The sequence below is a fragment of the Eutrigla gurnardus genome (genome assembly GCF_963514095.1).
Source record: "Eutrigla gurnardus genome assembly, chromosome: 6".
In the NCBI taxonomy this organism is placed as follows: domain Eukaryota; kingdom Metazoa; phylum Chordata; class Actinopteri; order Perciformes; family Triglidae; genus Eutrigla; species Eutrigla gurnardus.
This window is the reverse complement of record NC_139920.1, coordinates 4,372,996-4,389,098: the sequence shown is the minus strand read 5'-3', so window position 1 is coordinate 4,389,098 and position 16,103 is coordinate 4,372,996. Positions and strand designations below refer to the sequence as shown.

Genomic DNA, 16,103 nt, shown 5'->3' with positions numbered 1-16,103 from the left:
TTATGCACTGTTAAATCCAATATGACTCTCCATTCTTTAAAAACAAAGTGTTATCAGCTAACTGGCTAATTTGTTTCTATTCAACATCTGTGCGATGTACAGTGTATAGGTTAATAAGTTCGTCAGCAATTAAAAATAAAAATAGGGATATTGGCTACCCTCTTTTAACACCCTTGACATCAAGACAAAGTGAAGTACCATTCATTGAAGACACTGCTACCATATTTATTTTTCCCCAAAGCCAAAGCTTTACTAACAAACGGGTCAGAGTTGTGGCTTTGTAATCTAATAAAAATGCACACATTCCGGTCTCCTTGAGAGCATTTTATTTTATTTTACAAAGATCTCCTAAATGTAACTCTACACTAATATTTGTACATCCATGAACGATGCGGTGGAATCACTTTGTTGATTCACTACTTTCAGTTCAGTTCAACTAGTCACTGATTGTCTTGTGTAACGACAGTTTGTTTCCTTAACTTTGCCCGAGCTTTGACACTTTGACACGTCTTTATTTCATTAATAAAGACATCACACATTTTCCAGGACTTTTACCGACAGATCCACTTCAATAGACGGGCCCCTGATTTCTCTCTCTAAGGACAAAGTATAGCAAATACAAAAGGAAACACACCAAAAAAGGAAAATACATATGTATCTTGTGTTTTCCAGAAGAGCAAATACCACATTCTCCCAAAATATGACAAAACTGTCATCAATATGCTCAATAATAAATGACATAGTTTAGCCAGAAATTCTTGGGTTAGGATTAGGATTAAATGAGTCATTTGACATTACACCATATATTTAATATTTACACGGTACATACACTCTTACAGTTTATTCATCCATAAGATAGCAGTTACTCTGAATACTCCATGTGAAACTGAATCGGGGACATCGGGGGTCTATCCTGGACATCAAAAAGGATTGTGGGGGTGGAGATCCCAACCACACAAACACTGACATTACTGGGATACTTATCAGTTTTACTATCAATATGAGGGGCAATCCCCACTTTATAAGGCTGATTGCTTTTAACAAAGTACTGCTGGTCGCCGGAGAGGTGATGAGCCCCTGGTGTATCTCTGTGGTTTAAAGAGCTCTTACCATAATTACCTTCTGAAATGATTATTCATAATCTCAGTAATGTATTTAGTTTTTATGTTATTGTTTTCTTTTGGCATTGTCTTAACAATCCCTTTTGTGTTGTTGTTTTTTTTTGTATATGTTTATCTATTCTTTGTTTAATTATTTAAATATATATTTTATTGACATGTGCATCATCAACACTTTAACAGGTTACATCAGTATGAAAAGGATTCGAAAGTGGAAAAACAAGTGGGAAAATATTCATATATAGTTGAGTTACAAAGTGTTAGAAGTGCTTACAGTATGAGGTCATACAAAAAAAATGACAAGACACTAAATTATAATGATACATGTCGTGTAAGGGGGAAGATAGCTCTTTTATGTCTTAGCTGCCTTTCAGTGGGAAATTCTTCCATAACATCATAAACGCTGCACTTTGGCTCCTTTCAGTATTTTTAGGGATTTTAAGTACATTTTAAATTCACTTAGGAAAACAATATTTGGGAGATGACTTCAGGATTCTATGCTTGTGAATGAAACATTTTGAAAGATATAGAATAACATGACAGCCGAGTTCATCATTTTTGTTTTGCCAGGTCATACCAAAAGTTATATTATCTTTAGAGATAGGAGCTGGAAATTATGAGATTTTCATTTTTATCAAGTGGTGAAAATCAAACCAAAATATCTTTATAATATGGCATGAGAAAAATACATGGTACGTAAGTGTGTTTCTTTTGATTTGGGTGGTATAGGAAATGTTAGATATATTCTTCTTAGTTTATCAATTGTCTTATTATCACATTTATTTAGGATGTAATTTCTGTTTTGTCTACCAGGAAATAATTCTTCAGTTAAGCAGTTCCTTATGAAATGATTATTACATTTTTTGTCCATGATTATTATCCCCTGGATTAATAGTGAGGGCAGTTGTGGCTCTATGGATTGGTGTGCCATTATATTTTTGTCAGAAGTACAAATTGTTGGGGAAGTGCTTTATGTAGTTTAGTAAAGTCTGACTTTGAGGGGTTGAAATTATGTTTTGTGCAGAATTGTTCGTAATTTAAGAGTTTACCATCAACATACATTAAGTCAGGTATAGACCATATATTTATCTCATACCAGCTTCCATAAAATAAAAATGTGTTCCTGTACAGTACATATCTACTATTACACAGTGTAGTGGTATGGGGTTGTGTCCCTATAACATTTTCCAATGTAACAGTATTTGTTTGTGAAATTCTGATGACACAGCCAATTTATTAATAGTATAATCTGCTCTTAGAAGAAATCTTAATCCTCCAATCGTATTGAACATATGATTAGGGACACAATACCAAAGGAGTTATGTTTGATCCCAGATTTTATCCTGAGCTGACCTCAGACCAACCCAAACTTAACAACAGTACCACCTCCAGGCCGATAGGGGCGCTGCGCTGCCGACGTCACAAGCGATTTCCGGGTCAACCTTTGATTACCCCGCCTCTCTCCTCCAACAGTCCTTCCGGTTTCACCGCCATCATAGACAGCAGGTAAGAATTTAATGTTGAAAACCTTCAGCCAAAAGCCACGTCTAATCTCCGCCATCCGTCCGATTCTAGCGAACAAATTTAAACTACAGCGACCTGTTGACTTCACGACACGTCTGTGTTCAGTATTGGAGATCAACAGCAACTGAAATTAATAAAAAGTTGTCGCCCCGTCAGTGAATAACCAGCATCAGTGATTCTGTTCGTTCACCACACTAGCCGATAGTTGGTCATTATTCATTAGATTTACTGCCGCAAAACGTTACAAGATGTACGGAGACGCGTTTAAGCTTTCCGTATGTCCGGAAGTTTAAACTGTATATGAATTAACGACCATGTTCCCTCCCAACGTCCCGGAACCGGGTTTCTCACGCATGTTGTGGTCGCATTTCAGTGTACCATTACTACTGTTAAGCTGAACCGAGGATGCTGTTACCACGTGACTGCCCCGAACTCCTAGTTAGACCTGTTGTTTGTGTGTGATCCTTGCAGACATGGCTATACGCTACCCGATGGCCGTCGGCCTCAACAAAGGCCATCCAGTCACCAAGAACGTGACGGCGCCCAAACACAGCCGCCGGCGCGGGGTGAGTATCTGTCTGCTGCCGAGTCGCTGTGCTCACCACCACCACCGTTGTTTTTCTCATCATGTATCAGTACACGGCTTTAGTCCATCATTTTGGGTTGTCTAGTGCAAGTACACACGCAACACTGACATTTCTCAAATGTCTCCTAACTTAAGGTGTCTCATTTTGAATTACTGATGCAGTGTTTCTGATGAATGACCTATGTAGGCCCTCCACTGTTTCATGAACTGTATATAGTCTTTACGCCGGGTTCACACTGAACGCAGAAATGATACAAAGCGCCATGGTTTTTGGCGAAGCGCTGCCTTTCGGCGCCCATGTAGACCAATGTGACTAATCTCACAGGACGCACAGTGGTGTGAAGGTCTGCAGCCGGCTTATGATCCCTCCAGATCCTGGTCTATTTTATTTAGTGCACAAATCTGTCAAGAAAATACACCGATAACTTACTATAAACAATATAAGTGCGGCCGGCGGATCTGACCGTCTTGTTGACCAGCCTTTTGTGGGCCTGCCTTTTTATATCCATACTGGTTGTATGGATATAAAAAGGCACTTAATGGATGTTTTTTTTACTAGACCAGGAAATGGTTTATGGATCTAGACTCCTAACTTAACATTCAAAGTGCACAAAATAGACGCATTTAACTTAAAATGTAAAAAATGCAGGTTTGAAATTCCTGTGATAGTTTCATACGGCAAAATGTATATTGCAGGAAAATGATTACATTGTCAGTTTTGTTCCATTATGGTGCAGCCATATTGCATCTTGCAGCTGACATTAATTTCTCTTATTAAAGTCGGTGCAGAGTTCCTACTAGCGGTCCTGTAAAGATGTCAGGGCTGATGTTACAGCAGTTACTGTTTACTGTGATGGGTGAAAAAAACTGGTTGCCTGGTTATAATTCCTTTTTGTAAAACTTGTCACATTGTCATAAGACTTGATTTAAACCATAGGTAGTTTGAGGAGTTCACAAAGTTCAGATGAAGTGTTTCAAAGCGTCGTCTTTATTCACCTCATCTTTCCTCCGCAGCGTCTGACCAAACACAGCAAGTTTGTTCGGGACATGATCCGCGAGGTGTGTGGCTTCGCTCCGTATGAGAGGCGAGCCATGGAGCTGCTGAAGGTGTCCAAGGACAAGAGAGCCCTCAAGTTCATCAAGAAAAGGGTGAGGAGTTTGTTTCACTGTTGTGTATGTAAAAACGGCCTCAGTCAGCTCTCAAGTATTTCGACGCTCTGTGGTGGAGCTTTATACGAAGCAACGTGTTCACGCAAATATTTGCACTTCACCATATTATATAATAATCAGCAAAATACCAATAAACCATACTGGAAACCTACATTTTGTCTCTTTGTAGTGGAAATCTAATCTTAAATAAGATCAAATAAGGGATACATGAATATGAAGGGATACATACATATCAAAGTATTTATTTTCATTATCACTTTTCCAATATGATGGAAACACTGAAAAACACTGAATTGATCATGGTGAATTTTTATGATCAGGATTTTAAAAAAGTGGTCTCATCATTGTAGAAAAATTGGGCCTTTTTCTTTGTAAAACTGCAGAAATTATGGTGCAGCAAAACTAATTTTATTTAGAATATTTTTTACCGTTTTATTTCGGGAGGCCGTATGACTTATGATTACTTTTTTAAAATGTTTTTTAAAGATTTGTTTAGTTTGTTTTTCACACACAAACGCTGCTGTATTTTCTCCACAGATCGGCACTCACATTCGTGCTAAGAGAAAGAGGGAGGAGCTGAGCAACGTTCTGGCCGCCATGAGGAAAGCTGCTGCCAAGAAGGACTAATCTGTCATTTAATAAAACGTTTGTTAAACTACAGAACCTCGACTGCTGGTCCGTTTGTCTTCTGCTTGTGATGGTGCAGCACGCTGGTTAATAGCTGATCTGAAACCAGTCCCCCTCGGCTCTGTTTTTATGTAGAGCGCTCTCTTTTTGGGGAAATTGTCATTTAACATTCTTCTAAGAAAATATCGATACACTAGTGATGTTTTGTGTCAAGTCTCAAGCTATTTACATGCAAAGATTCATGGCAGACTGGCACAGATTGCACATCAGAGGGGTATTCCACCAAACTCGCTAATTAAGGAGGCGCTTACCTGGTTAAGCCTGGTTAGAACTAACTAACTAATTCAATGAAAAATGTTGGTCTAATTCTCTGATCTAAAGACAATTATACAAAAAAACACACATGAGATGTCCTCGAGGCTTATCGAGTTAGCGATTTTGATGGAATACCCCTCCGTACTGATATGAAGCTGGATCTTGCAGAAATTGACAAACTGTTACGGAGAATGTTTTTACATAATATATTTAGTTGTAACCCCCATATCATGATGCATATATCGCCATGTTTTACCAAGGTAGAAAATATACTTAAGTGTAAATATACACTGCTAAAAAAAACACTAAAACAACAATGTAACTCAAAGTCGATCATATTTCTGAGATATCAGCCTGTCCAATTAGGAAGCAGCACTGATTGAGAATCAATTTCACCTGCTTTTGTGTAAATGGAACAGACCACAGGTGGAAACGAGTGGCAATTAGCAAGACATCCCTATAAAGGAATGGTTCTGCAGGTGGTGACCACAGGCCATTTCTCTGTTCTCTGTCTTTTTGGCAGATTTTTTTCTTTTTGGCAGTGTTTGCACCACTAGAGGTAGCATGAGGCGGTTTCTCCAACCCACAGAAGTTGTCCAGTTAGTGCAACTCATCCAGGATGGCACATCAATGCACACTGTTGCAAGAAGGTTTGCTGTGTCCCCCAGCACAGTGTCAAGAGCATGGAAGAGATTCCAGGAGACGTGGAGGGGGCCGAAGAAGGACAACAACCCAACAGCAGGAACGATATCTGCTCCTTTGTGCACGGAGGAACAGGAGGAGAACTGCCAGAGCCCTACAAAATGACCTCCAGCAGGCCACTGATGTTCAAGTTTCAACTCAAACGGTCCCAAATCAACTCCATGAGGGTGGTTTGAGGGCCCGACGTCCACAAATAGGGCCTGTGCTTACAACACCGTGCAATGTGATTGGCATTTGCTAGAGATCACAGAGATTGGCAGATTCGGTATTGGTGCCCAGTGCTCTTCACAGATGAGAGCAGGTTCCCCCTGAGCACATGTGACCGACGTGACAGGGTCTGGCGACGCCGCGGGGAACATTCTGCTGCTGCAACATCCTCCAGCATGACTGGTTTGGAGGTGGGTCAGTGATGGTCTGGGGAGGCATTTCTTTGGAAGGTCACACAGCCCTCCATGTGCTTGCCGGAGGTACCCAGACTGCCATTAGGTACCGGGATGAGATCCTCAGACCCATTGTGAGACCATATGCTGGTGCAGTGGGCCCTAAGTTCCTTCTAATGCATGATGATGCTAGGCCTCATGTGGCTGGAGTGTGTCAGCAGTTCCTGCATGATGAAGGCATTGATGTTATGGTCTGGCCTGCCTGTTCCTGAATCCTATTGAGCACATCTGGGACATCATGTCTCGTTCCATCCACCAACGCCATGTCACACCACAGACTGTCCAGGAGTTGACTGCTGCTCTGGTCCAGGTCTGGGAGGAGATCCCTTAGGAGACCATCCGTGGTCTCATCAGGGGCATGCCCAGGCATTGTAGGGAGTGCATACAGGCACGTGGAGGCCACACACACTACTGAGGATCATATCGACATGTTTTGAAAAATCTCCACAAAAGTTGGATCAGCCTGCGATCTGATTTTCCACTTTGATTTTCGGTATGATTCTGAATCGAGACCTCCATAAGATGAGGATTTTGATTTCATTAATCATCCTTATGTTGTTTTGTCAACGCATTGCACTTTGTAATGAATAAAGATTTCCAACTGTATATTTGTTATTCATTGAGAACTAGCATGTGGTGTTTAGGTGTTCCCTTTCTTTTTTTTGAGCAGTTTATGTTAAATAGTAACAAAAATGACCCTGGAAATGTACTACTCCCAAATGAAGAGAAGACTCAAATCCCACATCAGATCCTGATGAACTCATTATTTAGTTGAAAAACGTTACTGATGTTTGATTTGTTAAGGATGTAACAGTCAATGAAACCAGAACCATGAAACCCACTGAGGGCCGGATTCACAATCGCCCCGAAAATCAAAGTGAAACACTGAAATCTGAAAGCTGATCCAACTTCATCACAGCAGCTCATGTGATCTGTGGCAGAGTAGAGAAGCCAAAACTACTCAAGACTATTGTTACTTTAGAATAATATGAAACCAGCCGAGTAAACAACACTGAGCACTATGTTTGAACTCTTAAAACGTTACTTGATAAACATCACAATGTTTACGCCCCCTGGTAATGCAGGTGATGTTTGGTGCTCCAGCGTGGACGGTCAGTCTGACAGACTACCAGGAGGGAGGAGGTCTGGCTGTAGGGGCTTGGACCGCGACACGGCAGCTGTCCTTACTCCCGAGCTCACGGACCCCGGCCTGGGTGTCTGGACTCTTCTTTATATAATGACTAGATCCTGAATCCCACGCCGTAGTTTCAGCCATGATCGTCCACTCAGACTCTCTGGTGACATCACACTGTGCTGCTGTGTGTGTAGATGTCCATCTGTCTGTCTGACAGGTAGACATGTAGAGACAGACAGGTAACCAGTCTATCACAGGGCTGACATGTAGAGACAGACAGGTAACCAGTCTATCACAGGGCTGACATGTAGAGACAGACAGGTAACCAGTCTATCTCAGGGAGACATGTAGAGACAGACAGGTAACTAGACTATCACAGGGCTGACATGTAGAGACAGACAGGTAACCAGTCTATCACAGGGCTGACATGTAGAGACAGACAGGTAACCAGTCTATCACAGGGAGACATGTAGAGACAGACAGGTAGGCTAACCAGTCTATCACACGGCTGACATGTAGAGACAGACAGGTAACCAGTCTATCTCAGGGAGACATGTAGAGACAGACAGGTAGGCTAACCAGTCTATCACACGGCTGACATGTAGAGACAGACAGGTAACCATAGTAACCAACTCTCAGTCCTGCATGCCTGTGCACGGTGTCTGAGATTACTCTGATCATCAGAATAAATGACAGGATAATAGGTTGGAACTCACATTTGGCCCAAATAAGCAGCTGCTGAGAAAACAACAGCTCTCGTCTGTCTCTGCTGGCAGCGTCAGGGTGTGTGGCCCTTCCATAAATGTGTTTGTGGCGTTTGCTGACTCCACAAAAAAGCGATGATTACCTTTGATTAATGCCACTCCTTAGAAATAAGTGTTCTTGTTTTCCCTCTTGAGTGAACTTGCTTTCCTGAACTGAAACATGTCTGATCCGGTCTGGATTATCACACACTGTTACTTCAGCGCTCACATTCATTTGTTGAAGCGCTCGACTCCAACGTTGGCTGAGGGCGTTGAACTGCTCAACAACGTGTGCATTTATGTGTCGCAGCGAGCCGCGGCTGCAGCGCAACATGCCTATAGAAGTGTTTACAGTTGGAGAAACTATAGTAGATAGTTGAACAAAAACATTCCTGAACTCTGCGTCAAACTGAAATGGTCGTTTAGGACTGAAAGGCAACGCCCAGTGATCAGACAGTCAACACTTTCCCACACATGACGGCAACCGGCAACGTGAGACGTCCTGACAGGCTGGTGATGAGAAGACTATTCCTACGTTGTCATCGCCAGCCTGTCATGGCTAGTAAGAAATACAAGTTGGTGATCTATTTTCAAAGTGTGATCCAAAAGATTTGATATCCTTTATACGTTCTTTATTTTGTAACATGGTGGGGTGCCCTTCAGCCTCTTGTGGTTAAAATTAGTATTACAACAATAAACACATTTTCCCACCTGTTTTCACCACAGACATTACACAGACTGAAGTGGACCTTGTCATTGTGACGTCACGTTATTAATGAATTTCTATCCATGAAGCATTGCTTAATGTTTTTTTTTTTAAAGATTTTTTTAGGCATAGAGGCCTTTATTAGCAGTGGACAGATAGGAAACATAGGAGAGAGGGGGTTTGTTTGTTTGTTTATTAAGATCCCCATTAGCTGCAGCAAAACCACAGCTATTCTTCCTGGGGTCCAACAGTATCAAATATACAGTTGAAAACACAAAACATAAACATTATAAAAATTTAAAACAAAAAAACAAGTGAGCGATATGCTTAACCTAACAAAACAAAAACAGAATAAGTGTTTACATTTCTTAACTGTGCTTCATTCATTCTTCGTTATATTAATTGTTCACATACTAATCCTATTACCCACATTTCTACATATCATATATGTATACATCATTACACATCACACATCATACTTGTATATACATTCATTCTACAGAATATACATTATAATAACACATATCATATATCCATCGAAATATACTCCATATATAAATATACCATGTTGTCTTACTTTGATAAATGCTGTTTTATTAATATTTTGAATTTCTTTGTGTTCGTGGTGAGTTTGATATTTTTCGGCAGTGAATTCCATTCTTTCATACCTCTATACAAAACCGTACGCTTGATGGCGTTAGATCTTGCTTCAGGTAATGTAAAGTTTCCTACAGCTGCATGTCTGGTGATATATTTATGACTCTCTGCACTAAAAGCGAGGTTTTTAAACAAGATAACAGGTGTTTTTAGGACAGATATATTTCTAATAACCACAAACAGTGAGTACAATAGTCTGTCTTTGACCAGTAACCAGTTAAGTTTCTTGTGCATAGAAATTATCCTTGTCCTGTAGTCACACTTCAGTATTGTGCGGGCAGCTCTATTCTGTATACATTGTAGTTTATTTAACATGTCTCCAGTGGCATTTGACCAAACTGCTGGGCAATAGTCGAGATGTGATAATATTATCGATTGGATTGCTGTTTTCAAGATGTTTATATTCATAAAAGTTGCATGTCTTCTTAGAATTGATATACCTCTACCCATCTTTGCAATCATATTATTAATGTGTTTTTTCCATGATAATTTGTTGTCAACTGTCACTCCCAGCAATTTGGTCTCATGTACCTGGTCTATAGTGATATCTTTGATTTTAATATTTAATACAGGATTTCTATCAATATTATGATTTGAGCCTACAATCATGCACTTGGTTTTAGATATGTTCAGGACCAGCTTGTTTTCTTTAACCCATTCAGCCACACTTTCTAGTTCCTTATTCATAATAGTTTCTAATACATTATTAGTAGATGCTGATGTATATATGGTTGCGTCATCCGCATACATAACTGTGTTAGCTTTCTCTAATACATACGGTAAATCATTTGTGAAAATACTGAATAATAAAGGACCAAGGCAGCTCCCTTGAGGTACTCCACATGTCGTGGTTTTGGTTTCTGAGTAGCTGCCGTTAAAAAATACTGTTTGTGTCCTGTTTGATAGATAGCTATAAAACCAATTAAGTGCAGATTGCTCAAAGCCATAGCAGGACAGTTTTGTTAGTAGTAAGTGATGATCAATTACATCAAAAGCAGCTGAGAAATCCAGAAATACAGCACCAACCATATTTTTGTTATCAATTGCTCTAAGCCAATCATCAGACATGCTAGTCAGCGCCGTTGCCGTGGAGTGAGCCCTTCTGTAAGCATGTTGAGAGTTACAGATAATGTTATTCGCAGATAAATAATTATTAATTTGTTCAAATACAATCGTTTCCATTATTTTTCGTAATACTGGTAATAAACTTATAGGACGGCTATTTGAGCTGGAAAAGGGCATTCTCTTGTTTTTTGGCAGTGAGATTATTTTCGCCTGCTTCCATGCTTGTGGACATGTACCACACATAAAACTCAAATTGATTATATGGGTTAATGCAGGAGCTATCTGATCAACAGCTATTTTGAGAAGCCTGCTGTCAAGGCCATCAACACCCGATGGTTTGTCTTTGCAATTTTTTAGGAAATCCTTTACCTTGTTAGTGCTTATATTCTCCAGTTTAAACTTGGGGTTTTTTCCATTCATGATTTTATTTCTTATTAATAGGTGAGATATATCATTAATTAGATTAGACATGTTTCCTCTTATTTTTTCTAGTTTGCTAATAAAATAATCATTTAAATAGTTTGCGTGTGACATGCAGGAAAAGGACCTCCGGCTGGGACTCGTACCAGGGTCTACTGCGTGTATACGTTCATACATGGCATGCGCTCTAATTAGGGGTGTGAATCTTTGGCTTCACAGTGAATCGATTTGATTAACGATACAGTAGTTGGCGATTCGATTCAAGCACAATTTTTTTTTGTAACGATTCGATTTGATTTGATTCTTTAAACCACGATTCGATTCAGTAACTTGTAACCAAAATTCTATATCCATTAAATAAACATGCAATAATGCGAGTGAGACTATCTGTATTCTTCTGAAAGGTGAAAAATAACATATTTATTTTATAAAAAAGTAGTCCTGCATAATATTTTGTTTATACATTGCTCAGTTATTTGTAACATTTTTAAGTAGACTACATGCTGGCAGGGGAGAGAGTGTCTTAAACGTATTAAAACATTAATCATAATTAAGAATCACGATCCATCCGATTAAATGCATTTATATCGATTATTGGTGAAGCCAAAACGATTCATTCTATTTATTTATTTTAGCAGATCGATTTAGTTGAATCTATAGAACTGACAATCGAATCATCGATTAATCGAATGAATCGTTACACCTCTAGCTCTAACCACTCCGCCAACTGCGTGCCACATTGCTTAACCTTTTAAGATTAAATAACATCATGGTTTGTATTAAAATAATAACATAACAAAGTGATGTTACAATATATAACTTGAGTACATAATAATCAATGAGTCAGTCCAGTGTGAACTTGTTCTCCTTCAGTAACGCTGCTGAAGATGGTTTAACAAGTGTTAGGAACTCCACCGTATTCTGTGAACAGTGTGCGGTCTTTGTTTGAGTGACTGACCTGAGATCTCATCTTACAGGTCCTCCGATTTTCCATTCCTGAAAGCTCATGTTTCAGTCACGTGAAAACCAGAGGGGGCGAAGCAGAGAAAGGAGGAGGAGGAGGAGGAGGAGGAGAGAACAGGTGACAGACGAAGGTGATGACCTGGACAAGCAGACAGAAAACACACTCAGGAATCTCCACCACTCCCACTCTATAATTTCCTCATTCTCTCTCTCTCTCTCTCTCTCTCTCTCTCTCTCTCTATCTATCTCTCCCTCTCTCTCTCTCACACACACACACACACATACACACATACACACACACACACACACACACACATGACGGAGGAATTATCATGAGTCATTGATTCACTTTTGATTGTTTTTACTGTCATAAATTGCTCAATTATACAGAACCTCAGCCATCAATACCTTATGTTTAATATAGTAAGATAAAGTTAATCTAACTAGTTAATGTAACTACCGGTTGATCTAGAACTTTTAATGCATCCTCTGCTGCTAAATTCAATACTGCGGTAAACATCGCCACTAGTGTTGCCTCTCTCTGCAAATTTCATGTTTTCAATAACACATGTTCTTCCATCTTTCCGATGAAATTGCTCCCCTCAAAACTAAAAAGCCCAGTCGTCTCTCGATGCCCCGGATAGATGAAAATATTCGGATGCTGAAGCAAAACACAGAGGTCAAACATTCTAGAACTAGAAAAATCAGTCCAATTCCAGAATGTTCTTCAGCATGTGAGCTGTGTCGTCAACCCTCCCTCAGGCAAGGCTTTAGATGCCTCCCCTGAGAAATGCGAAGAACTTTTGTCCTTTGTTACTCGAATATACTCTCATTTCTCCCCCAGATTCTCCAACTACTGGTGACAACGCCTGCACAGTTTCCTTCCACTCATTCAATCCAATTCACCCTCAGCATTAACTGATATGATCATGAAAATGAAAAGCTCAACCCGTCCTTTAAATATTGTTGCTTTAAAATTTCACAGAGTCACCCTCTATCTTGTAAATGTTAAACTGCTCTCTGTTGACAAGTTCTGTTCCTGAAATGTTTAAACCCTCGTGAAACCTCTTTAAAAATGCTGTCTCTTGATTCCTCTGATCTTAACCAAAGCCAGCTTTTTTGAGGTCCTACCTAACAGAAAGGTTTCTGTGTCGGTATTGGTGATGCCAGGTCATCTGTAACAGGTGTCCTCTGTGGGGTGCACAGTTGTAGTTCTCTTTTCCATTTACATGCTCCCTCTTGGCCACCTTGTACGAAGACAAATGATTAGTTCCATTTTTATGCAGATGACACTCAGATCTATCTGAGCTGTGACCCTAAACACACAGTCAACCTGCTGAATTGCCATCATGAGATGCGCAAGTGGATGTCACAACATTTCCTGCAGCTAAATGCAGATAAGACAGAAATATTAATGATAGGTCAAGATAGTGCTAGCACCCATATTTCCAACAGTCTTGCTCCATTTTCCCATTCAGGGAGCGCTCACACTGCACCAAAACCGTACCGCGCCCAGGCACCATGGAGCCTAAAGTCCGGATTGTGTGTCTAGTGTAATGATTCCATTCCGTACTTAAGAACAGAACGCTTCCTTGGCCCGGCACAGTTGGAAGAGGTGGATTTGAGCACGGTACGGTTCATGCACGAGCGCATGCATGGGTACGCAATGTGGACATGACGTAGGCTTTTATCGATAGGCCGTTATATTTATTTATGAGGTTGGCATTCACTCTTAAATGTTACTGAACGTTCTGGAAGAAATCTAGTGGACCTTGAGTTCATTTTCAAGGTGAAGAAGCTCCATGGGTTTTGAACACATTTATAAACAGTCTGCCCGTTAATCATGGTGAAGAGATGATAAATCTAAAACATCATTAAATATGATTTAGAGCTATGTTATGTTAACCAATTATTGATACACATTGCAATAAATACTTAACTGTGCTTATCTGGTGTTAGTTAGCGTTTATTCAAGGCTTAGGAATGCGAGGCGGCTCAAAGTAAAGTTATGACATGCAGGGGAGTCATTGTCTTGGCTGGGTTAGCTTCAGTGTATATGACAGGTCTGTTTGCTTCGTCTTTGTATGTGTGTGTGATTGCTCAGCCTTTTCAGCAGGCATATAGGCAGTTTCCTGTGGAACCAGTTTTCACACTGAGAACACTAAATAGAGAAACTCCACCCCTGGAATCAGCAGGCCACATCAACCTGCTGCTTCAGGGTTACAGAGCACACTTACATACATTTATTATGGGGCATTTGGGTTATCTTCAAGAAATATATGTGACAGTGTAAATCTGTACAAATGTGTTGAATGACGTCGTGGTCATTTCTGTTTTTTTATAGATCACACAGCTCCAGGCAGCCCAAAATGTTGTCATTGTTTTATTCTGCAAAACCACAAATACTCTGTATGAGTGTGCACATTTGTGCACTGCAGTGACGGGGTACAAATGACCATTACTGCAAGTTATGTGGTATAACAAGTATAACAAGTATAACAAGTGAGAAAGTCCACTTGACTGATTATGGTCCAGTTAGAGTCAAACAGACCAGAAAGCAGGGGATGCTTTAGGGGCGGGGCTACCTGCTGATTGCAGGTCCCTACCAGCTACCAATGCAGTTAGCAGTAAGGCCTCGTCAACACGTACCAAAACAATATTTTTTTCCCCCAGCTTTCCTTGGTGTCGTTTCTCCGAAAAATCAGAGTCCTAAGGACTGTAGAATCGACTGTAAACGACTCAGCACGCTGTAGTACTAATACACCAAAAACAAAGAAGAGGAGACAGAGCATGTGCATAAAGCTTGCACGCTGTATACAAACTGTCCGTAGTGCTTTTTAGCTCAGCGTAGTGTCAGAGGAGCAGAATATGTTGCCATAGTAACCCAAACAGGCTGAATATCTGCTACAGCACGGACACAAGCATGTAGGCCACCATTGTTGTTGTTATGAGATGTCAAGGGGTGGGGCGATGACATCATCGTATGCGTATTTGCCGTCTACACAAAACGTAAGGGTGGCGTTTCTGACTTTTTCACCCTGGGACCTGGTTTCAAAAAAGTGTGTTTACAGGCACCAAAAACTCTGGATCCGTGTGGACGGCAGCCCAAACGTACAAGACTTCTGTGTTTACACACACAAACATTTCCGTGTGGACGGGCCCTAAGATGACTTTAACACTTAGCTGTAAAGTTGACGCAGCGGTATTATAGCCACAACAACAAAACAGGAAGGAAATCACATCAACAACAGTGTTGCCATGGTGACTGAAGAGAGGCTGCAGGTTGTAGGCGGTTTGAGTGAGAGAGAGATTCACCTCGACTTGTTTCCAGTTGACTGCAGCTCATCAAATGTCTTTCAGCTTGGATCATCATTTACAACACTATTTCTGTCCGTCTTATTTGTAACTTTGTGTCAGTTTGTTCATTCTTAAAAGGGCATTTTGCAATGTTTAGCTTCTTATTGATGGCAATGTCACTATTGTTCTGAGAGAAACATTTTTAGAAGTTTACCAGAATGTCTTTCCTCTGTATCAAACATGGCCAAGAATCTAACGGAGCACAGACACCAACCACTTTTTAAATCTGTTTGCTTCGTGCCAAATTGCCAATGGCACCAAAACTCCCAAGACAGACACTGACTGACATTAATAACATTTTAATTTTGTGACTCCATGAGTCACAGACACACCTGCTTTCAACTGAAGCAAAAATATGCCGCACCCTACCTGGGAAACACCCTCTGACCATCCCTCCTTTGAATCATATGTTTTGTTGCCACAGCCCAAGTTCAAACGAAAGTTCTCAGTTCTCACACCCACTGCATTACCCTGCTCTACTCGCCTTTATATGAAAACATGGCTTTCAGTCATATCCTCTCTTGCTATGCAAAAAAGATGTGCTTGTACTTGCTCTCGTTTGCAGTATGAGTTGT

At 40.4% G+C, this 16,103-nt stretch overlaps 1 protein-coding gene across 1 annotated transcript; it reads left to right on the top strand.

The window, feature by feature from the left end:
- The first annotated feature begins 2,562 nt into the window (after positions 1 to 2,562).
- On the top strand, positions 2,563 to 5,061 carry rpl36 (ribosomal protein L36). Its single transcript, XM_084011608.1, has 4 exons — positions 2,563 to 2,624; positions 3,114 to 3,208; positions 4,243 to 4,377; positions 4,936 to 5,061. The coding sequence occupies exons 2-4, from the start codon at positions 3,116 to 3,118 to the stop codon at positions 5,023 to 5,025; spliced, it is 318 nt and encodes a 105-aa protein (XP_083867734.1). The 5' UTR covers positions 2,563 to 2,624; positions 3,114 to 3,115; the 3' UTR covers positions 5,026 to 5,061.
- Positions 5,062 to 16,103: the final 11,042 nt, after the last annotated feature.

Bases quoted from the DNA above. Each gene is read 5' to 3' on its own strand.
- rpl36 (XM_084011608.1), top strand. From the start codon at position 3,116: ATGGCTATACGCTACCCGATGGCCGTCGGCCTCAACAAAGGCCATCCA. The intron at 3,209-4,242 runs GTGAGTATCTGT...TTTCCTCCGCAG, and splicing joins AACACAGCCGCCGGCGCGGG to CGTCTGACCAAACACAGCAA. The intron at 4,378-4,935 runs GTGAGGAGTTTG...TTTTCTCCACAG, and splicing joins TCAAGTTCATCAAGAAAAGG to ATCGGCACTCACATTCGTGC.